General features: G+C 38.1%; 1 protein-coding gene across 2 annotated transcripts in view; it reads right to left on the minus strand.

Annotated features, from left to right (window-relative positions):
• Positions 1–25,885, minus strand: part of GFRA1 (GDNF family receptor alpha 1) — a 181,676-nt gene that overhangs the window by 112,660 nt on the left and 43,131 nt on the right. The window contains exon 5 of one of the 2 annotated variants that reach the window (XM_039547316.1): positions 4,133–4,303. The exons of the other annotated variant lie outside the window; for it this stretch is intronic. Coding sequence (XP_039403250.1) covers positions 4,133–4,303 — 171 coding nt within the window. The remainder of the gene's footprint in view (positions 1–4,132; positions 4,304–25,885) is intronic. 2 annotated transcript variants of the gene reach the window in all.

Consider the following 25,885-nt stretch of genomic DNA (forward strand, 5'->3'; position numbering starts at 1 on the left):
ACTAATATAATCCAGAACCTCTAAATTTTAACAGCAAATAATTATTCTGACAATCTGCTTCTCCCATTGTGATATTTGCTTTAATAAAATGTATGATTGTGATACCAGAAGTAAAATGTGGGACTCTGCCAAAACAGATTACAATACCAATTTTACCAAGAAGCATCCATAAGATCAGCAGCTACATTCTCAACCTTTAATATAAAACACTATCCGTAGACTTCAAATGACCAATGACAAACTATATGTCAGCTTCCCTAATTGTTCTTCAATATATATCGGAAGAATGGCAAAGAAAACCCCCAGCATGCTCCCATCCTCCAGAGAGAGATTTATGAGAAAAGAAATATTAGAATGTCATATTACACTAAAGAGCTTGAAAGAGACTGTTTGATTTTCTGTTTCTTACTGCCTTTTTCTAGGAAGCTGTATCAGAATTTAAGTGTCTTCTATACTGTGTAGATTGCATTAAGGTGTTTGAGATTTTTCTTTCTGGTATTTTGTATTTGTATTGACAAGATATTCCTGTGCTAACAGCATGGGGATTCATAGGCAGATCTGATTCAGATCAATCCTTAGATAACACAACTGAATATAACTTTTCTTTGCTTATAATGTAAGGACCAGCATATCTGCAAGAGATTCTAATCTAGTCTATATAGCTTCTCATACCTCACTCATCACCAAAGTATCTGAGCACCTTCCAGTAGTTCAATAAGCAACATTACTACTGAACACTTGTCATTGCGATAGCATGTGTAAACTGCAAAGTACATTAAGTAGAGTCTACCAGAACTAGTCACATGTACAGTTCCATACAGGGTGGATAAAAATCAATGATTTTAAAACATTTCGTAATTTTAATCTGATCTTATTTTAAATTAAATATAATTTTCTTTTTAAAAATGAACATTTAAAATTAAAGTTGAAATTATCACAAAGTTTGTTAAGGTCTAAACTTACTATAATCTCTTAAAATCACTTAAATAAAATAAAGATCTGTATTCAGGCTGTGCATGTTTTCTGCCAAAGTTTTTTAAAAAATGAAACCACTGAACCGGTGGAAGTGAAGAAGTGCTAAATCAACTTTTGACAGCAACAGTCTCTTCTGCAGGTGCAGGAAAAAATATTTTATTCCTTTCAGTTTATTTCATTAGTTCAGTTCAATAACTAGTTCAATCAAAGTTGAGAAGCCAATTTGGAGTTGAAAAAAGCAGGTTATGTTTTCCTCTTGCAATCTATTAATCAAAATGAAGTGTGAGAGGATGAAATCTACTAGTTCTAAAATCTTGAAGGATATGATGGCCGAAACTATCCGTTCAACTCACTAAGTACATATAATACTATCTTTAATAAATCAGTAGTTTTAAATGCAAAACATGTTTTTTTAAAATTTACTTTTTATTTCTTAGATATCCTGCACATTTAAGATAATTTTATTTAACTAATAAAAAACTTTAAAAAGCTATTTGTTTATTTTAATTGGAAATTTAATTGAATTTGGTTAATTTAATTGAATGGAGATTAACACAAATCCAAATAAAAATTAGTCATCTAGTAGTTAAGAAATGCATCATTCACCATTTTCTAACTTTAAAAAATGTGAAAATTAAAAATATGAATGTGTATGTTAAGCTATATAATTGTTTACCTAAATCTGTATAGATATATTGTATCTTTCTGGTTAGCAAAAAGTACCACCAAATTTCCTGTACAGGCTATATTTAGTTGCAAGTCAACATGTTTTAATGGTTACCAATCTATGAGAATCAACCTTTCTTTAGGAAAATAACTAAAAAGTACAAATGCAAACCAAGATTAAAATCTATTATTTAAATCAAGGTTTCCTGCTTGCTGATTTATACCATTATTTAAATCACAGATTTTAATAAACTGATATCAATCCATCTTAGCCCCATGCACTATATAACACACAATAAAATAATAATAAGCATTTATATAGTGATGTACATGTTCAAAGCACTTTATAAACTTTAATTCTTGCAATTAGGGTGACCAGATGTCTCCCCATTTTATAGGGACAGTCCCAATTTTGGGGTCTTTTTCTTATATAGGCTCCTATTACCCCCTATCCCCTGTCCCGATTTTTCACATTTGCTGTCTGGTCACCCTACTTGCAGGACCCCTATGAATCAGTTAGATGCAGAAGTAATACTATCTCCATTGTACAGATGGGAAATTGAGACAAAGAGGTAATTTAAAAAAAAAAAAGTCAGTGGTACAGCCAGAACCTGAATCCAGGTTTTCTGATGCATAATCCCATGATCTAACCAGCAGATAAGTCTGCCCGTCTGAACAACACAGGCTCTTGGCTATGTATGCATCCAATCTGAGGATTGTCTCTTGTACCTGGCACATCTGGAGGATGCTACAGAGTAGGTGCCATTTCCAAAGAAATGAAGACACACGAAACATATATCTGGACTGCAAGATTAGGCCCATGACATGAAACTTTAATACTGTATAATATCTGTCTCTCACACGAACCATTAGTTGCTATAATACTGTATTCAGAGCACTCCTTTCGCTGAACAGGAAGGAATGCATATTCATTATCGTAATCCACTGTATGTATTCAGTAGTTCTTTTAAATCAAACATCTGATCGGTTCAGGCAATAATGTCTTAGCCCAAAGCTTTTAAAGCAGTGGGCGGAGGTGAACATTCAGGAAAAGCAATGGCATTTCCAAAAGAAAACTCACACCGCTCAATTTACTATACTGTAATAAGACATTTCCAAATACATTCTGGTACACTGGACACAAAAACAAACACACACACACACAAAAGTTTTTGTAAAACAAAGTCAAGGAAATTAATAAAAACTAGAAATGTATATTGCCCTTCAAACAGATGTTCTTTTGTTATTCCACAGTTCCATAGCTATATCCCCCCAAAGTTGTGACTTTACAAATATTTTATCCCAAACATCTGCATCCTTATCAATGCTCAGTCAAACACTAATGCAAGTAGACAAATAGAATGAAAAGAAAAGCACAATGAAGTGATGACTATTAAACATCAACCCTTCATTATTCAGCCACTTTAACAGCGTGTGATAAATTCTTATGAACCTCTGTAGGTTGAATTATAATGCAGTAGTATAAGGTTACTAGTCTGCATCAGTCAACATTAGAAACAAAGAAATATAAAAGGGACAAATTCAACAAGGTTTCAAACTGGTTTCTGTAAGGCTCACAGCAGAGAAAAATGATTACATTATTATACTGTTGCCCCTTTGCTAAACAGTACTAGACATTGGGGGCATGACAGTGGGTCATGTTCCTGCTGCAAGAAAATCTGGTCACACAGACTCGGTATTTTTTTCCTATTTTAGTCACAAAATATACAAATCTACAATAGCAACAAATATCCAAATATGCAATGGCAACAACAGCAAAACTGCACATCTGAAACTCCACTTTCAATAATCCCAGATAAGACACTACTGTGTTCAGTGCTATAGGCAAAACAACTCGCTCTGAGATCCATGAAAAGAGTTTTTAATACTGAAACCCCCCACATGAAAAAACCATCTCACAGCAAAATGAGTGTAGACAAGGCAAGAGGTAATTTTACCTCACTACCACTCCCCCTTATCTATATCAGGGATTTAGAACAGCTCACATGAGACAGCTATCATCATAAAAAATGCATTTTTCCTGGTGTCAATATGGCCTTGTGCCAGGGCTGCTTTCAGCTGCTGACACCCCTATGTGATTGACTTGAGTGTTAGGGCAAATCTGCCTCAGTTTCCTCTTTGTTTAGGCAATCACTGTTCAGTGCCGTGTCTGCTAGTTCCTTCCTGTGACACTAGCCCTCCAGCTGGATCGTTAACAGTCTCTTCGCTCTCTCGAGAGGAGAGAGACTGTTAGGTCAGGAGGCCGGTAACTTTAGTAAAGGGTTGACAGTCTCCAGCATCTTGGGGTTCAGGGTCCTTTGTTCTTCAGGCTTTATTAACCCAATTGCTGGGGCTGGTAAGGGAACCCAAGTCCACACACTTCTGTGGGTTCCAGTCCAAGGAACCCTGTGGGAAGTAGTTGCAACTGGTTTCTTCTAATCCCTTACTGCTTCCTATCTTGCCTCTCCTGTAGGTTGTTTCCAAGACTTACTTTTGTGATCCTCTTCTTCCGGAGTTCTATCTACCTGGGTGGCTTCCTGCGCATCCACTGATGAAAGCTCCTGTGCTCCATGGTTTCTGAGCTTCCCTGGCAGCCACCCCTTTCTTCCGCCCTGCAGCCTTTTTATCTTCCCTACATTTTCAGGGGCAATTATGACTCCAGCTGGAGGAGAAAGAAAATTGCCCCTGAAGATCCCCATGCATGGGAGTGCAAGTCTTGGCACCAAGAGTCCTGGAACCATCCAGGCAGATGGGTCCAAAGCAGTTTATTTCCACACCCTTTCATGAATCCAAACATTCTGCATTAGATTATATAAAAGAGTCCATGGCGTCATCCACATCAGTTCCCTTCCAATCAACAGCGGCAGCTGCTCTCTGAATTGGGGTTTCAAAATCCCAAATGCCTGCTTGCCTGGGGCAAGTAGGAATTTGGAGTAGGTGAAGAGGTTGAATGGGGCTAGGGAGCATAGAAGTGAGGGAAGATTTTGGATCCCTGATTTGAATTACTATTTCACTTTAGCGCTTCATGTAGAAGAACCATCCTCTTTCCAGTGATAGCAGGTACTTTACATATTAAAACCAAATCTTTCAATGGTAGTTTGTAGCTAGCTGCATTTCTTTCCAGTCCCCAGATATTCCAATCTAGGGACTGTCAGCAAAAAAGGCCCCAGGTAACTAAACTTCTATAGCAGTATATGATGAGACATGTTGTCTCCCAAGCAGGGCTTTATAAATCAGTATCAGCAGCATGAATGGCACATGAGCGAATAGGGAGCCGGTGCACTCTTTGAAGGATTGGTATAATATACTCCCTGAAGCTAATACCACCAAGGAATGTGAACAGTCACATTCTATACTAGCTGTAGTTTCTAAATACCCTTTAAGAATAGCCCCATGTACACTACATTGCAATAATAAAATCAGAGGCATAAACAATCCATATCAGAGAGAAATGATCATAATCACCTAATCAGACAGATGAAAAAGGTGCTTCTGGCAACTGATGTCACTGAACAATCCTTAACAATCTGAATGCATTCTTGTATTCAAAAGCATTCCTAAATTGTCTTCTTGTCCTCCCGCCAATGGGAAGGACACTATGCTATTCCCCCAGACAACCAGCATCATCTCTATCAACCTCAATCATCTAATTGTCATTCTAGTTCTGATCTTGGCTAGACACTAAGAAAGCAAAGACACTGCACCATCTGCTTTTGATGGAAGAGTAGAGCTTTATGTCATCTGCAAAATGATGATACAGCCTAAGTCTCACTGTCTCACCAGCAGCTTTGTGTCCATGTTGAACAGACTGACTGACAGAATATATCCTTGAGAAACACCGTAACAGTGAGACAGGGAGAGAATTAATGAGCAATTAGCCAGGACCATCCTCCTGGATCTCTCTTGGAGGAAAGAATGGAAACACTCAGGCACCATCCTGTCTACTTCAACCACAGCCCATGGGCAGGTCAGTGATAAAGGGTACCAAGGATGCTGACAGGTTTAAAAGAATCGTAGAATCTCAGGGTTGGAAGGGACCTCAGGAAGTCATCTAGTCCAATTCCCTGCTCAAAGCAAGACTAATCCCCAACTAAATCATCCCAGCCAAGGCTTTGTCAAGCCTGACCTTAAAAACCTCTAAGGAAGGAGATTCTACCACCTCGCTAGGTAACCCATTCCAGTACTTCACCACCCTCCTACTGAAAAAGTTTTTCCTAATATCCAACCTGAACCTCCCACACTGCAACTTGAGACCGTTACTCCTTGTTCTGTCATCTGGTGCCACTGAGAACAGTCTAGACAGATCCTCTTTGGAACTCCCTTTCAGGTAGTTGAAAGCAGCTATCAAATCCCCTCTCATTTTTCTCTTCTGCAGACTAAACAATCCCAGTTCCCTCGGCCTCTACTCATAAGTCATGTGCTCCAGCCCCCTAATCATTTTTGTTGCCCTCCGCTGGACTCTTTCCAATTTTTCCACATCCTTCTTGTAGTGTGGGGCCCAAAACTGGACACATTACTCCAGATGAAGCCTCACCAATGCCAAATAGAGGGGAATGATCACGTCCCTCGATCTACTGGCAATGCTCCCACTTATACAGCCCAAAATGCTGTTAGTTTCTTGGCAACAAGGGCACACTGGTGACTCATATTCAGCTTCTCATCCACTGTAACCTCTAGGTCCTTTTCTGCAGAACTGCTGCCTAGCCGCTCAGTCCCTAGTTTGTAGCAGTGCATGGGATTCTTCCGTCCTAAGTGCCAGACTCTGCACTTTTCCTTGTTGAAACTCACCAGATTACTTTTGGCCCAATCCTCTAATTTTTCTAGGTCCCTCTGTATCCCTATCCCTACCCTCCAGCATATCTACCACTCCTCCCAGTTTAGTGTCATCTGCAAACTTGCTGAGGGTGCAGTCCACGCCATCCTCCAGATCATTAATGAAGATACTGAACAAAACCGGCTCCAGGATCAACCCTTGGGGTACTCTGCTTGATACCAGCTGCCAACTAGACATGGAGCCATTGATCACTACCCGTTGAGCCCGACAATCTAGCCAGCTTTCTATTCACCTTATAGTCCATTCATCCAGCCCATACTTCTTTAACTTGCCGGCAAGAATACTGTGGGAGAACGTATCAAAAGCTTTGCTAAAGTCAAGGAATAACACGTCCACTGCTTTGGCTGTTAGATTAATGTTGGATTAAATCTCTCCATTTTGTCAGAACTGTGGTTAAGAGCCTTTTACATATATAATGGTACTTAAGAGGCAGAGTCAACTTCTAAATATAAGTGAAAAGTAGATTCAGGTGCTACACTTGGCCCTGAATCACCCTGCCAGTGATTTTACAATCACATGTCAATATTTTTATGAAATGTTCTTCCCACTACTGTGTGAAAGACCCACATAACAAAAGGAGAAGCTGACGATAGGGGAAACAGTGAAAATGACTACGTAAAAATGCTGTCAACAAATGGAAAAACCAAGAGAAATTATTTTTCCTCTAATCTCTTTCAATTATAGTTCTCGGGTGTTACTTGTAACAATAGTAACACATTTTCAGAGAGAAATGTGGTTTTTAAGTTGATAGCATCGCTTTAATCAGAACTTCCACTCACTCTTGCTCATACATAGTGGACGCTGTAGGACTAGAGATCCCTGGGGAAAAATCTGCAAACAATAGCACTAAGGGCCTGGAAATTAAGAGCCATCAGTGTTGTTAGAACTTCTTTTCACAATGGGTCTATATTTTCTGAAAATACTGCAAAAAACAACAGGTATTAAAATTCGTAGTTTTAGACTTGCACTCCTATCTTCAGTTCTACAGCTTCAACTCCTCTTGAAGAGCTTTTTGTCTCTGATTCTTCACATCATTTCATGGCTCCAAAAATACATAGTTTGTAGTGTGTATTGACGGACTAAAATCCCCCTCTGAATTACGCCAATTTTAGAAAACTGCATGCTCATTAGCCTCTGCATGAGATGGTGAATTTAGAAGAAAATGCCATTGTGTTTGGACCTTATGAGCTCCATCTAAAAATGCTAATCTCAAGTATAACAGTATCTTAGGTCTCACTTCGCAACCATTTATGTAATCAGAAAGGGTGAACATATTACCCAGTACTAGTTGTCCACAGAATCATCCCACAAGACATAAGTGACAGACAAAAGCATTGCAACTGCAAGAATCTACTTGGGAATTCCAGCCTCAGAACAATTAAAAAGCCTTATGTCTAATGGTTAATCTTTTCTGATTCCAATATATCTTTTTTGAGATGGGGTGACCAGATCATCATACAATATTCAAGATGTGGGTGTACCATGGATTTATATAGCGGCAATGTGACATTTTCTGTCTTATTATCCATCCCTTCCTTAATGATTCCCAACATTGTTAGCTTTGTTGACTGCCACTGCACGCTGAGTGGATGTTTTCAGAGAACTATCCACAATGACTTCAGGATCTCTTTCTTGAGTGGTAACAGCTAATTTAGACCCCATCATTTTATATGTATTGTTGGGATTATGTTTTCCAATGTGCATTACATTGCATTTATCAACATTGAATTTCATCTGCCATTTTGTTGCCCAGTCAACCAATTTTGAGAGATCTTTCTGTAGCTCTTTGCAGTCTGCCTGGGACTTAACTATCTTGAGTAGTTTTGTATCATCTGGAAATGTTGCCACCTCACTGTTTACCCCTTTTTCCAGATCATTTATGAATATGTTGAATAGGACTGGGCCCAGTACAGACCACTAGGGGACACCATTATTTACCTCTTTGCATTCTGAAGACTGATCATTTATTCCTACCCTTCGTTTCCTATCTTTTAACTAGTTACCAATCCATGAGAGGACCTTTGCTTAAGAGCCTTTGGTGAGGGATGTTGTCAAAGACTTTCTGAACATCTATTTCCACTGGATCACTCTTGCCCACACGCTTGTTGATCCGTTCAAAGATTTCTAGTAGATCAGTGAGGCATGATTTCCCTTTACAAAAACCATGTTGACTCTTCCCCAACATGAATGTAAACGCACTGTCCATTTACTGTCTCGGGGCAGGATGAAGGAGTGTGTTTTTGCACTCTCCTTATAGTTTACACAAAGTTGATTGTTTGCCCCCAAAGACAGGACAATCCTGTGTGACTGAACCTCTTGTGTCTTGTCTCCTTGTTGACTTCATATGTAAATGCAGCTTCTATTGTGTTGGCTTACAATGCTTAATTTACTTGTGATCTGAGACAGACAGGTAAATATATATCCTTTGTCAGAAACATGTTTGTCAACCCTGGATTGAGTCAGACTTTAGGAACATATTTTCATCACACAAATAAGATTTTTTTAGATATATCTGTAGATACATTTCACAACAATATTAACAGTCAGTGTGATCCTGGCTTTTATTTAAGATCTTACATGAAAACATTTATGGCTAAATTCCATGAAAGCGAGGTGCTAGTGAGATCGTCAGGCCTGTTATGAGCTGCTGTCAGAACAGTGACCCCTTTGCCAGCTGGCACCAGTAGACCTCTGTGTCACAGAAGTACACATAAACAGGGCACTGGGAGGGAGACTTATATTGCCAATGTCCATACTGTATCTTAAATTAATCTTCATCGCATTAAGTTATTCCTTCCAATGACCCACAAAAATATATGTATTCATTGTTTGAATAGAAAGATGCACAAGCCAGCCACGCTCTATGTCAGCTTAATCTCTAATAATTAAACCAGCTTGATGAATGATGTGTAATATGGTTCTGTTGTGAAGGTGGATGCTGATAACAATTAACTTATCCTAGTTACTTCATTTGCAGCTAGGGACACAATCCAGCAGCTGAGCTCCATGACTTGCTGCCTCATTCTTATCTGAAACTTCCCATAAAAGGTTATTTGTAACAAGGTAGTCTTTCAGTTGTGCTATGATGATCTGCCAAGAAAAGGATATTAAAATAGGATGATATAACAACATTTTCTGCTCTGTTTGTTTCTGTGCTGGGAGTGGTTTGGTGCTTTCTGGAGGCTTAGCCATTGACTGGCACAACTGCAACTTGCTCCTCATTGCCAGACTAATGGGTGAAATCTATGAGCTTGGAAAGACTTGTTTGCTAAATTCACTAGTGAACAGCTTGCTGAGGCTCTTCTAACAGGGTAATATGCATAAATATATTGTTTATAATGAAATAATCCCTTTCTCGTGCTTCTAAAATGTATATTCTCAACTACGTGGCAACTGTACGTATATTAATTTCAGATTACACAGTATAAAGTACTCTGTGCAATGCAAAAAGTTACCGTAGGGTGAACAACCCCTCATATTTGCCTACTGTGTAAAAATACATTTTCATAATTACAACCCTAAAAATTCTGGAGTTTCTTTCTGATGTTTAAAAAATGGTCTATAGCCATCTTGATGTGTCCAAATATGTTTGTACTCCACTACAGATGAAATGTGATATGTGATTTTTTTTCCCAAAGAACAAAATAGCAAGAGGGAAAAAAGTGTTATTTCATATATAGAGAGTGACAGTTTCTAGTTATTGATGCATCACTAAGCAAGGCTTTGCTAACAGCCAAATGAGCTATTGCACTTAGAAAATGAGGGCATGTGGCATATCTGATTAGTTTTACTCATGGGTCTATGATATTATATAATTCTAGAAGGCTGTTATCTATTTTTTTGGAAAATGTGATACTTTAAAAAAAATAGATGCATTAAATGCCATATTGTTTCCTCTCCAATTATCTTTTGTATTCAGCATGCAAATGGAAAAATGCTGTATATCCACTGTAAGTGCCATATATCCTCATCTTAATTAATTGTAAGCAAACTTCTATTAGTATTTTCATTCATATATAGTCTAAAACAAAGTAAGTATTTCTGGCAAATGAAGGTACAGTATTCTAAGAAATCTGCTTTTTGCAAACTAATGAAACGATTTATAACCAATTTTATTACAAGCACCTGTGAGCTCCCACCAAGCAGCAGCAACAGACGTCTTTCAGCTTATATTGCTCAGTTCCAAGCTAATGTCCCTTAAAGCTGTTAGGCTAAAAGCCAGCATGAGATATATTCACAAAGAGACCTGACCCTTCTCCCTGCAACTAATAAAGCCTCTTGGAAGTTTTAAGTTAATAGTCTATGTGAAATTCTTATTGTTGTAACTTTGCCTTGTTTCCCAGCCATACTTGGCTAACTATGCCCTATAGATGATAGAAATAACGCTTAGGAACTGAACATGAAGATTAGTCTGTTTCATATAAAGGGGTGGAAATTACTGAAACTCTTCAAACAACACTACTATTTTGTTATATATAGGAGCCAAAAAGTCTAACTCTAGAAACATAATTTTCTCCTATTTACATTAAGAAATACTTCCCTTCTTGTGTGTCTTCATAAATCTCTGTTATAAGCTTACCTTTGAAGAGTTTGGGCTGGATCCACAAAGGGACTACGGCATTGCAATGCTCAGTGTCATGGTGACTAACTTTTAGATGCCCAAAAACCCCACAGGAACAACACTGGGATCCACAAAGCTTGAGCTGGGTGCCTAGGTTCCCTATACCATAAATAGGAAGAGATGGGCTCCTAAGAATGTGAGCCACAAAAGTCAGCATGCTAGCTGGGGACCCACCTAAGCTAGCCAATGGGAGATGCCAATGACAGCAGTGTGTCATAAGCCCCATCCCTCTCACAGAGTTTGGCACCAAACTCCAGGCTGTAAGGAGACGCCTATATCTGCTTGCGATCCACAATCAGGAACCTCTCTCCTGGAGTCAGAGGGGTTAGGTTCACAAGCCATTGCTTGCCACCTGTTTTATTCAAAACAAAAACACCTGAGGAGAAGGCGGTGCCCACCTTATAACTTTTAGCCCAGTGAGTAGCTCACACATCTGGGATGTGGGAAACCAAGGTTCAATTCCCCCCACCCATCTGAGGGGGAGGGGAAAGGATTTGAATAGGGGGTCTCCCACTTCTCAGCAGAGTGTCTAAGCACTGAGATATGGGACAGCGTGGTGTGGGGCTCCCTTAATCTCCCTGCTGAAGCTGTTCCATTTTGGATAAAAGCTGCAAGGGTCAATGGGGTGTGAGAGAGAGAACACGCATGCATGCGAGTGAGTGACTGCGTGAGAAAGTGAGAATAATTCTATAGCTTGGTGCTTCAGGTACTCACCTGGGAGGTGGGGGACCAAGGTCCAGGTCTCCTGCTCCAATAGCTCTTTAAAAATAATAGCAGCTCATATGTAGCACTTTTAATCTAGGTAATTTAAATCACATACCAGGTCAGTGGCAGTGCTTGAAACACAATCCAGGTTTCTTGATTCCCAGTCTAGTGTCCTAGACACTGGACAACATTGCCTCCCAAAACTCATTGGTGGTAGAAGGGAAGGCTTGAAATCAAGCTGCCTGAGAGGAGGTGAAGCAACTTGGCAATAGTTTGAAAGAACTAATTCTTAAGCTAAAACATCATGTTCATGTCTGAGGACTACCAAGAAAACCACAACATAAATAAAACTTCAAGATCCATGGAAAGGCAAATTCTTCCATTTGCTGTTAATTTCAGAGAAGACGTGCACAAACAAAGAAAATTAATTCACCGGGACACTGACCAGGGAGCTAACTTTCTGTAAAAAAAGATATATCTAGCATTACTTGTCTTCAAGTACCTTGCATAGGGCAGAATTTGTGGATATTTGTGAACAGTTCTTAGATTTTTGACTCCTGCAAGTTTTCAAAGAATTTACAATTTCACGTTCATTACGTGAGGACAGAAAATGAATATGAAGTACTATGTATTTCTAAATATGTCCTTTACTACACACTACATATATAAACACAATCTTCAAAATACTGAGCACAATGTATAATGATGAAAAAAGGAAGGTTACAGAATCTAGTCAAATAGTTTCATTATATGATTTTAAAAAGCTTTTCTACTTAGTAAAAAAAAAAGTACAATTGTACTTAGAAATTGGCTAAAATGGGATCCTCAATTCCAAATTCTTTTGATTTCCTGGGGTTTGGGTTCCAAGTTGGATCTAAATTTGTAATGAACTGGTTTTCCATTTCCCTTTCAAACATGCTCTAAATGAGACACTAAAAGCTTGTGATATTATAGTGACAGCAAGTCTGAACTCAAATTTATTTCTGAATTGGCCTTGACCCTGAAATATAGCTTAAATGTAATGTCTCCACACCCTACATCCTTGAGTCACTTCTACTTAACTTTTTTAAAGCTTCATACCCTTCAGAGAGATAGTAACAGATGTTAACTGAATGTATTTATTAAGTAAACATAAGAGTTTTTATAGAAGTCACCACACAATCACTTGAAATCCCCCCAATACAGTTTGAACATGGCTTTTAAATCAAATATATTTAAATTAAACATACAACTTAAATATTACAAAGTACAGTTTGTGTAATACTCAAACTCTGAAACTAATTGTAACTAGTGGAGATTTTCAAAGGAACAAATGAAAGCAGGGCATCTAACTCCCATTTGTTCCTTTCAAAATCTCTCCCTACACAATCAAATTAAAATAATCTCAAAAGTTACGAGAAAGGGATCTGTTTAGTGTTTGACTGATTTTTATGTTGCAGCAAGCAAAAACAGATTAAAAAAAAATCTTGCAACAAAAACAATTGGAGAGAAGGAAGATAAACCTTAAAGTTCATTCTGTTCCCATACAGTAAAAGGGCAAGTGCCTGGTGCAAAGCAGTTTGGTATAAATGTAATAATTTCTGGATAGCTGCCAGTACTAAGGTTGAAAAGCAATATTACAAGGCTTCTATGATGACAGCCTACTGGGAGACATTTGTTGAAAATTGCTTTGCCTATCATTTAGTCAGCAAAAAACCCACACAGTGCTAGTTACGTTAGAACTGGGTTGAGTGTGCATCTATAAATGATTCAAATTGTAAGCTTATAAAGCCCCCATATAGGTGCAATCACCATAAAAGCCTAGTGTTCCTGTTCTATTCTTTTTCATTGGAAAGCCTTATATATTTTCACCATATGCTGTTCAAATAAGTATGTATAATTATAAAGGAAGCATGCTCTCACCTTTAGATTCAAGTTTCAAAAATTAAATTAAAATGACTTTTTGACAACAGGCAATAAGGTTTTCAATGGTTACACTGTGAACAAGCAGAAGTATTAAATCTTGTAACATCAAATAAACAATGTATTTTTAACTATAACCTTTTTCTCTGTGGGAAATGGTAACTTATACAAGTGCTGAATTGTAGTGTTTTAACTACACAATGTCTGTCTTCTGAAGTCCTCCAAATACATGAAAACATTTTAAAGTAATTGGAAGGAAACAAGCAGAAGAAAGGACTAACCCTCACATTTTCAAAGCACTCCCTATAGATTTTAGCCATGTGGCTCCCATTCAAGATAATGGCAGTCATTTAGCTACTTCTGAGAACTGTTTCAAAAATTGAGGAGTAAATGTCGAGCAGTTCATTGATTTTTTTAAAAATATGGTTAACAAATAAATTAATTGCTACATATTCTGCAATTACTTTCGTTTGTGTAATGATTTCGTTTACATTAAAGTCATTTTGTTTTTGCTACTGCACCAGAGAACTATTATGATTTATGAATTAGATAAGTAGCCCTCATTTTCATGAAAGCTAATAATTACTACATTTTGACATCATTAGTGGTTGGGAAAAAATGCCTATTTTTTTTGCTTTTGTATTTAAGAGTTAGCTTTAGAACTTCTAGATCTCCAAGTGAAACTAGATTGAAGGGATTCCACCTGGGGGTCAGAGATGGTTGAGTTTACACATACATTCTTTCAATATGGTGCATGCATCACAAGGCTACTTTTCTCCTTTAAGGAATACCCTGCTTTTGCTTTCGCATATGTTTTTGCAGGGATTCAAAATCCATTTACCTGCTTCTTATGCATGTGTAGGAAGCCTTCCAAGGCAAATACCATCAGTTATTATGGAATTAAAGCTTCATTAAAACAAAACAAACAAACAAACAAACCCAAACAGATTCTAACCCTTATTCCGGCAAATATTCTCTTTCAAAGAGAACCAAGTGTAAACCAATGCTGTGTTTTCCTAAATCTGCAGACTCTCCCATCATGTGTGTCTCTTCTTTAAGGATTCAAAGGATAAACAGTGCTGAGATTTCAGTACATGAGCCAGTAAAAGCTGTTCTTTAGTTTCAGTACAGGATTAATTTACATTAGTTTGATTATTCCTAGTCACTACTGATAAAGGCCCAATCCAATTCAGATTAAAATAAATGGCAGGAATCCTAGTAATTTAAATGGGATTTGTATTGGGCCCTAAAGTTAAAACAAATTACAGCTCCCAATCCCTCAGACACATGTTCCATGGAGAGGGAAGAGACAAATCTGAGAAAGGGAAAAAGTCACTGCCTGATACTGAATCAGAGTCAGATTTGCTAGAGTAGAATTAGAGGTTTTCTTGAGTGTAGTGGCTGTTTTATTAGAAGCTATAAGCATATCTGTAACTGACAGTGAAAGATTCTCCTTTAACACTACTGATAAAGGTCTATGGTTTTAGAGATGAACATGAAGTCTATTTCTATATCAAATGTACGGAACATAGCTGATGGCTGTCATCCAAGGATACTCCACTTTTGGGTGCCTGAGAAGTTTTTCATAAAGAACTGTCTTCCGAGATTTCTGGAACACTCTACTTCTAGTTGGGCCAGGTTTATGACAAGAAGAGACTTTTTGTTGTATTAAGTAATTTGACAAAAAGCTATTTCAACTTTTTTGCACTTGAACTGAACCCACATTAATATTTTTTGCAAGTCAGTTCTTTTTTCAGTCAAACCAATTTCCTTCATCTCTACTCAGAAGTCATCCATCCAGACTCCCAAGGCCCAAATTCAGCCTGTACAGCTATATATTTAATGGAGCTTGACCCATCTATAAAAGAACTAATTTTGGCCCTAAATCTGACCTCTCATATCCTGTCAATCAGTCAGTCACTATGACCATCATCTAGATCCAGAAAAAGAAAAAAGAAAAAAACATCAAATGTATGTCTTTGTCCTCTGAGAGGACTGAAATAGATACAGATGTGGGGGCAGAGATGCCAGCTGACATGCACCAGCATATAGCCTTCTGTGTAAAAAACCCCAACAAAATTAGATTTCTGTGGATAAGCACTGATTTGACATGAAATCAGACAAATCCATCCATAGCAAATGACATGTAGCTACAACATTCCAGACAAAATGGTACATTTTTAGAAAAATTGAGAAATCTCCTCCCGAATCAAGAATGACACAAATATAACTAAAATCATTCTCTTGAGACATTGAAATAATAATTGTTTCTATCATTCTAGTCTGTCATTCACCATTATATGAAGACATCATCATCACTTCCCATTGATCACATAGGTATGTGCTTTGTCACAGGGTTATATTTTGGACAACTCCCCTGGTATGGATTCTGCACCCTATCCCCCCACCTTCCTCTTCAACAGAACCATGTCAGTTAGGCTGTTTTACAGGCTTTCAGAACCTCCACACGAGGGGAAGGAAGAACTGGATTTGCCTCAAAGAGAATGTTACATCTGTAAGTAATGCAAAAGTCTTGCAATCATCATTATCTGTTTTACTTTGACCTGTATTATAAACCTGTCAGTGAAAGATACTTACATACATATCTACTTGGAAATATGAATTCAATACCCACTGATTACTGCATATTAGGTGCTTATCTGGTCCTTTTTTGATTATATGCCAATTGCTATGTTATCTTAATGCAAATACCATTTTGGATGAACACAGACTTTGGTCATGACATATGCACCCAAGTCAACCACCCTGGCAATCGAGGGTATTTATTACCAATGGGTAAAAGTGTTCAACATGTGATACCACTTGCTCAATAAGCATAAAATGGCACCTGTATTGAGTATATCAGTTTCTAAATTATGATCTATGGACTGCCAGTAGTCCACACAATGAATCATTTGAGAAACATCACTGGTGAATTTGAGAGGGAAAGCTGATGGAAGAATTTTAAATTGCAGAACCTCTAGATTATTATTGTTTATATTCTTGCATCACAGAAGCCGCTGGGGGTATTTACAGAAACACAGTTAAATATGAAAGCCACACCGATTGCCTACTACCTAATGGAATAATGGAGAAACATCTCTGGCATGGTCAAAACAGATGCTTTGGCATCACGAAAAGGGGAATTGACATTTACATTTTCTAAGTAAACTAATAGCAAACTTTCAATAAAAAAACCCATCATGAGGGGTGAGGAGCTCCTGTGAGAACAGAAACCACCTTACTCCACCAGCCAGATCTTGCAGTCCCTGAGTAATCAGAGCTTTTATGCACTCCAAACTAGATTCCTCTGCAATGAGAAGAGTAAGAGGCAGAGCAGAGAAATCCATGTAATCTGGGAGCTGCCAGACTGAAAGCAAAAAAATCCATGAAATCTCAAATTTCCACGCAAACTGAGAACTCTGTCTACAGCTGTGACTAAAATCTCAATAAAGCAATACCAAATATTACTCAGTGTTTTGCTTCACTAGCAGTATGAAGTATAAAACACAGAGCCAAATTCTTTTTGTAGCTCTACTGACTTCAGTGGACTTACATCAGCAATGAATCTGGCCCACAGAGAGTGTCTTTGTTGAAGCACTGGGCTCCAGAACGAGCAGGGAACTCTGGGTCAGTGGGTACCAGGTGGTACAAAGCTTGCTAGCTAGAGAGTTGGGAAGTGGATGCCAAACATCTCTGCATGTGTCCCGTCTGTTGGCTGATTGAGAGGCATTACCAGCAGCCGCAAAAACAGCACATTCCATACACTGGCTAGAGGGTGATTACTGAGCTGGCGATGGCAGCTGGGAAGGGGTGTATGTGTAAGGGAAATAAAACTGTGGAAACATGGAAGGATTATCCCTAGCCAAAAGTGATAAACACACACACACCAATAGCAATCAATGCAGCTTCATAATTTGTCACAAATAGCACAAACAGATTTCTAGATGATTCTGTCATGTTCCTAACAACATCTCATGAAAAGTTTAATTTCATCTTTTTTTTTAAAAAAAATAAATGCTGCAATATTTAATGGGAGAGAACTACAGAGCCCATACTTAAAGACTAATGTAAGACCCATGAATATGTTTCCACTGAGATTTGAATGAGAAGACAACCTGGACTAACCAGGACATGTTGGATCATACACCCTTAATAGAGAGAGTCCAATTTCTATCATTTTTTAAATTAACACTGAATCTGCACCTTCATATTTTACAAAAGTAGTATGGAAATGTTGGATCATTGCATGATCAATGTGCACAAGCACTTTCACCTAACCGTTAAGGCAGGGCCGCCCAGAGGATTCAGGGGGCCTGGGGTCTTCGGTGGCGGGTGTCCCCCGCCGCCGAACTGCCACCAAAGACCTGGCACTTCAGCAGCAGGTCCCAGGGTGGAAGGACCCCCTGCTGCCGAATTACCGCCAAAGACCCAGAATGGAAGAAGCTCCAGGGTCCCTGAAGCGAGTGAAGGACCCTGCTAAGGGCCCCGAAAAACTCTCGTGGGGGCCCCTGTGGGGCCCGGGGCAAATTCCCCCACTTGCCCCCCCGAGCGGCCCTGCTTTAAGGACTAGATTGTGGAGCTAGTCTGAACTTTAGGTAAAAAAGGCAGTGCAACTACACAGCGGACTCAGAGAGGCACAATTTAGTCTCTGGTTTCCTCTTCCTCCAGTGGAGAAGGCGACCGCATCAGCCTTTACCTGGCTGGCACAATTTACTTTCCCCACAACAGGGGCTCAATTTCAGTTGCATTGCAACGTTGCTATGTTGGGAGGAGGGTGGAAGTAAGACTCCAGCCCCCGCTCCATCCTTGCTTACCCACTCCTGACCCTGTGTGAAAGGGGAAGTAGTAGCCCTGAGTTGCTGTGGCTACTCTTCCCACCTACACTGTGACCTGTAATGCAAGTAGTCTGCTTATGTCCTCATACTCTTCTGTGCTGGGACATACTGCATTCTGGCAATAATGTAAGAAAATGGTGGCCCCTTAAGATTTGAAGCTGGGTAGGATAGGATAGCTTTATGCAGTCACGTGGGCCAGTTCTTTCTAAGTGCTTCTTTACAGAGCTGGGGAAAAGGAAGAGGAGGAAGATGATTACAATGACATGTCCCGCTACTACAGTGTCTCTCTCAGTGATAAGAGAACTCCATTCAGTGCGCTGAATCAGGGAGAGCACAATGCCATCTTCAATTTATCTTCAGCTTGAGAGCTACTGTAGAAAAGGTCACTAATGAAAAAATGAGTTTGCACATCATAGTATGTTTATCTGGCCTTCACATACCTTTTTGACACTACTGTCTAATAGAAGGTTTTTTAGCTGCACTGAGAGCTCACCTCTATAATTGATTCCATTCTCTTATTCATTGTAAAGGACAAATCTAGTCACCAGATCTCTACAGACTCAGGGCTCTCACCAGAGCAGACTCAGTGACTAAAAAGGTCAGCGGATGTCATCTCTTAAAAAAAAAATAATAATGATTTTGTAGCTGAAGTTGTGGGTGCTCAGCACTTCAAAGCATCAGACCTGTTATTTTTATCACTGTCCAGTAGAGCTGGATGAACTTTTTCTTCCAGTCAAACGAAACAGTTAGCAAATTCATGTCAAATTCACCAAATTGTTCTGGTGTTAAACAAAACAAACAAACAAAAAACCCAAAAAACCACCCACCCAAATTTCCAAAACAACCAAATGACTTTTCATTTTGAAATGTACTTCCATTTTATAAAAGAATATTAATCATAGGACTCGAAGGGACCTCGAGAGGTAATCTAGTCCAGCCCCCTGCACTCATGGCAGGACTAAGTATTATCTAGCCCATTCCTGATAGGTGCCTTTCTAACCTGCTCTTAAAAATCTCCAAGGATGGAGATTCCACAACTTCCCTAGGCAATTTATTCCAGCACTTAACCACCCTGACAATTAGGAAGTTTTTCCTAATGTCCAACCTAAACCTTGCTGCAATTTAAGCCCATTGCTTCTTGTCCTATCATCAGAGGTTAAGAACAACATTTTTAATTCCCTCCTCCTTGTAACCTTTTATGTACTTGAAAACTTATATTCCCTCTCAGTCTTCTCTTTTCCAGACTAAACAAACCAATTTTTTTCAATCTTCCCTCATAGGTCATGTTTTCTAGATCTTTAATCATTTTTGTTGCTCTTCTCTGGACTTTCTCCAATTTGTCCACATCTTTCATGAAATATGGCACCCAGAACTGGACACAATACTCCAACTGAGGCCTAATCAGCACGGAGTAGAGCAGAAGTATTACTTCTCGTGTCTTGCTTACAACACTCCTGCTAATACATCCCAAAATGGATGTTCACTTTTTCTGCAACATTGCTACACTGTTGAAAAAGGTTGAAAATAAAAATGAAATGTTTCATTTCAACTCAAATGAATTTTTTAGTTAACTACAAACTGAAGTATTTTCAACTTTTTGGTTGTATAAAAAAGTTTCTAATTTTGTTTTGGGTCAATTCAAAACTATTTTATTTCCCAATTCTTTGATGCAGCCAATGAACTGAAAAAATCTCATACCCCCAAAACAGAGTTTTCAGATGACCTTCAAACTGCAGCTCTGCTAGGCTGATCAATGAGAGATCTTAGACTGTATCAGTGCAAGATGCAATCATACAAAAATAACAAAAAACAACCCACGTCTGTCTGTCTGTAACAGCAGAACCTATTGCATTGCAAACAAAACAAAAGGATGGGTCAACTTTCTACCATCTCCAGTTGTATTTTGGTGGCCTTTTTCACATGCCACTTGTACAGAAGGGCATCAGTGGCACAGGTTGGCTCATCGAGGTGGAACCTGATCACCACTGTTAAAGGGAATTTAGGGTGCTTTTCACAGCACCACATAATTCTAATACTTAATATAAACATCCATCGCTACTCCGTAAAGTTCACACATACTGTGAGCTTGTGTTGGTATATCAGCTCCATTTCAGCATTGATGCTGCATAAGTTGCCTGTGCTCTGGGAGACTTCAGTCCCGACACCGTTCTTTCATAACCTTCAGATGGACTTTATTACTTCATTGGTGATGGTGGGGCTTTGACCAGAAATAAATTTCTTCAAGAAACTCATCAAGACAGTAAAAGAAAAAAATACCATGGAAAGAGGTGCTGGATGCCAAAGAACTCTGCTACAAACTAGAACAGATACTCAGATACTATGGTGTGTGTGTGTGGGGCACATAAATACATAGATTAGGTAGATGCTGATAGGCACGGACAATTTGCGAAACACTGATGGTCCCCAGGAAGTCCTCCTCTGTACATGTTGGAAAGGCACTGACCTTGAACTGCAGAAGGCCATCTCAAGTCACCAAGTCAAGAGTACACAAGATGCTCCTATGAGCATCTTAAGGTTAAAACTTTGAAACTATAGAAGTCCCTGAGCATTCAAGTTTGAGGAATCTATTGAGACGGCAATTCTCCAGAGATATTTCTCAGTACATATGAATAAATATGACTATAACAACTTATACACACAAATACACCCCCCACACACACAGAGGTTCCCTTTCACTCAATTTTTGCCGGTTTTACAGAAACATGAAAATTCAGGCTTTTTACCAGAAAACTAAAACAATATTTATTGGCTATTAAAAAAAATAAAAATCACACTCTTGCAAGCAAATAAGTCATATTTGGTGGAGGAGGGATAGCTCAGTGGTTTGAGCATTGGCCTGCTAAACCCAGGGTTGTGAGTTCAATCCTTCAGGGGGCCATTTAGGGATCTGGGGCAAAATCAGTACTTGGTCCTGCTAGTGAAGGCAGGGGACTGGACTCAAATGACCTTCAAGGTCCCTTCCAGTTTTATGAGATAGGTATATCTCCATATAGTCTATTTCACATCTATGATAACATCAGAGGGATATGTTTATGGCTAGGAGGTCATAACTGTGAAATACATTATGACTTTCCTAAAGTACCAGAAAAGACAATATTAGAACATTTTAACCTATGAGAATGAAGTATGCAAACTAACTGCAACCAACTGTTGGACAATTGGTTGATTTAGTTCAGATGTTAAAAGCATAGCTTAAAGTGGTCTAGAAACTAAACAATGCCATGTACAATTTATGCAGCATAACAGTATATGCTATATAATTCGAAATAATGGAATAGTACACAGACTGAAATTCTAACTGTACATCAGAGTGATACTTCAAGAGAAGGAGTAGGAGTTCCAAGATAATCATCTTATCTGCACATACAAATAGCAGTATTTGCCAGTGGTGGAATTTGGATGGCCCATATGTCATACAGAGATAAAACATATTTCTATTTCTTTTCCTTTGTCTTCTTCAAGAAAGATTCTGAATTAAGCCCTTATTAGTTAAACTAATTGGATTTTAGGTGAGAATTAAAATAAAATATTGCAAATATTTTCATTTTACAATATGCTGGCATTCTACCAGGAGCTACTGGTTATGGTAGCCTTGATATCATATTTGCTAAATACAGATATTCTTTGTTTGATTTTTAATATTGCAAGCAAAGACTGAATCTATACAATTAATTCAGTTAAGCTACACGAATTGATATCAGTTGTGGATCTAGCCCAGTAATTTTACCTTATACCCAGAAGCAGAAGAGTGAGACACTGACCAGACAGTTTCAGGCATTATTACACAGTACGTGTCTGTGTAAACATGTTACATAACAGCAGAGTAAATAATTTTAAAATATGTTTTTACTTTCTCTAGAGTTCATAATCCTGATATCTCCCAATCAGAAAACTGTCATCATATAATAACGTGTGACAATTGACTGCTTGCTGCTTCAGTGTTTAAAATATACTATTAAGTTTCTGATAGCCAGGGATTTTAAGATGATTACACTTATTCAGCATATCATTGTTACTGACTGGCAAATCCTATCAATACAACAGCAAATCTCACAAAGTGTGGCAAGCTATTAGTAATAGCTGTAATAAACCTAAATCTAGTCTTTGTACTCAGATAGTGCTTGCAAAAAAATCAGATAAAATTTAAGTGCTTTATCATCTCAAATGATAAATCTGTCATGTGATTTGCACACAAAGATTGCTTCACAATACGAATTTATACCACGTTAACATCAAAATATAATCTATATTCTTGGTAGTAGCTACCGCTGATTTATAGAATATATTACACCTAAAGCCATCTAGATGCCTTACATCAACTAGAAAGGTTCTCTAAAGAAATACATCACCACAAAAGCTCTCTCATTAAAGGAACAATCTCAGCAACTTTTCTCTTTTGCTCATTTGTTTGACTTCAGCTAAATGTAACTTATAATGTAACTTATAGCATGTTGGAATGTATGCCTTACAAAGCAAGTCTGTGGAGGAAACAGTGGCATTACGGGTGCTAATAGAAAAATTAATAGATAGCTGACAGACAATAAACATCTCCTTTCTCTACTATACGCCAACAAAATCATTGAAATTTCCTTCTGTTCAAAAGAAAGATGCACAAGTTTTCAAGTGAATGAACAATTTTAAAATGCATTATTATTGATGGATATTTTAATTAAAAATGTATTCATTGTCTGATTCATTTAGTTAACGCAGAAGCTTCCCAGATTTTTGGGACACCACCTGCATGACTCAAATTTAGGTAACACTATGGAATAATCTCATGAGAATGTCAGAAATGGATATCATGGTTCCATAGGATCAGGATGAGACCGTGAAATCCAGGTCAGTAGTATGGCCAACCAGTTCTTCATGCCTCTACTTCAAGTCAATGCTACAGAGGGTGTAGATTTCTCCTGTACCCCTTTTCCATAATGCCCTTGGAAATCAGAATTTAAAACATTTGGGCTTGATTCTCCACGGCCTTGCAACTTGTGTATTCTGTTCAGATTTGATAGAGTTTTATACTCACTTTAAAAAGGTGTAATGACTACAGACAGTGTAAAACAGCAGAGAATACGGCCCATCTATTTTTAATCAAAGACTCAATTCTTCTCCTATTGATGTATATAGAAAATGCCCATTGACTTCAATCTGAGAAGAATTGAGCCTTTAATGTAATTTATTGTTTGAATATACAGCAATATCATCATTATAGCATTATGAGAGCTATGCATCAAATCCAGCAGTCTTTATTCAGGCAAAACTCCATTTTGGTTTGTTTCTTACAGGTTACAGAATGATCCAATATAAATGTATTCTAAAATACTATTGTTTGCTCTGTATTTGGTAGAAGCACTAGTATGAAGATAAGCAGTGCCGTTGACCAGTGCATTCAATGTAACAGGAATTCTGCCAGAGTAAAGCAGGATTCCAAAAAGTAAGTCTGGAGATATGCTATATAACACATTCGGGAGGGCTGAACGTGGCTCTATTTCAACAAGGTATGCTTTCTTCCTTTTAGCCAGGCATATCCTCCAGTGGACTATTCTGTGCAACAGGGGAATTCGACCCAACTAAATTCACGAGTGCAGAAGTGGAAGAGGGTCCTTTTGTTTTTCCCTCCCCTTTCACACCAGCAAGGTGCATACCAAATGTTGTCATTGATTATAATCTACAAATATATAAACTCAACCATTTATTTAAAAAAACTTGAGTTTTTGAGCACAATCACCACTCACACTGCAGAAATACCATATAGTTTAAATATGCTAGAGGAGCTATCAACTATGGCCAAAAAAGAGGAGGAACTTGCATAAGAACAAACTAAAAATAGCATCTTCTTTGTACTCTACTATAAGTAGGCACTTTATAAACTCCAGTCCATATGCTTATACAAAGTACTATATCAATCTCAATCAAGCAAATCATTTAGGATTATGTTGTCCAAAGAATGGTCATTAACAATAAAGCTTGTCCAATAAAAAAAATGAAAGCAACCTAGTGCAAAGATCAGGTTTTGGAATATTACTCAAGGCTTTGCGTTTACAATCCCTTAAAATGAATGATGAATTTGAAAGTATTAGTGGTATTGCAAGCTTTCCACATACTGTCGTATCAGTGAGATGAAACCTAGACCTGTAGAGACATGGTCTCTCTGCAGATGTTGCCAATAAGCATGACAATCCTTAGAGATTCTTTTGAGGTTGCCAAACAAGGTAGAATTTAGTACCAAATGTGGGCATGATGTTTAAGAACAATGTATGTACATTTCTAGTATGTCAGTGGGTGGTTGTAATGTATGTGTAATATACATGATAAAGCCTACTGTAGAATATTAAAAAAAATTGCATGCCCTTGTACTCTCTGGGTTTGTCTGGGGCAAGGACTGGAAATATGAGAAATATCAGAAGATTTTTGCACCAGATAAAATGAAGACATATTGGTAATCTCTCAAGAAAGGCTGTTCTAGTGAGTTTTTATAGGAAAGATACTGTTATCAAACAACCAGTGATCCACAATGGAAAGCTCATATTATGTAGGGAAAAACGGGCTCTCAGCCTTTTTGTGAGGTCAAATATAATAGATATGTTTCAAGGAAGTATTAAAACATACTCTCTCACTCTAGAAACAGGGATTTGAGGCAGGAGGACAAGTTTACTTCATCCCAATTCCTATTTTCTTGCCAAAAATGTTCAGGTAAACGTCAGATAAATTTCCAGTCTTCTGCATCATTTTCAAAGTACCCCCTTCTAATACTTATCCCAATAAGTGAACTAAGTATTTTGCTAGCTATGTATAAAAATAACAAATGTGATGTTCATTAAAACAACAATGGGTAAAATCTGCCCACGGAGAGCTGCACTCCACTAGGTGTCCCATCTGCATATCTCTAAGTAGAATTAGACTCCTCTGCCAATATGATTTAATCTGTTCTGCACAGCCATGAACCCCTGTCCTGTGTTTAAATGAATAATTAGCATACTGTACAAGCCACATAAGTTAAGTGTGTCTGCTCCTCTTCATTTGTCTACTGCTTTGTTTCATTAGATAAAAGTGAAAAGATACAGACTACTCAATCTGACTGCATTTGAAATCCATGTGTAATAGTTTACTATCTCAGTCCATAACCACATTGTATTAGTCTACACAGTTTCTGGATAATAATATAGCTATATAGTACAGTACTAAGGATGTCAGTAAATCAGCACGTGGCACTAGTAAACTCTAAGAGGATGCAGCTACTAGTTTACAAGCAATGTAGTCACATTTTTCCTCCCATTCTAGCCCTTTCAATATAACAAGAAGCCTTTCCTGCAAATATTTACT

This window comes from Mauremys reevesii, linkage group 7 (genome assembly GCF_016161935.1).
Source record: "Mauremys reevesii isolate NIE-2019 linkage group 7, ASM1616193v1, whole genome shotgun sequence".
Taxonomy (NCBI): domain Eukaryota; kingdom Metazoa; phylum Chordata; order Testudines; family Geoemydidae; genus Mauremys; species Mauremys reevesii.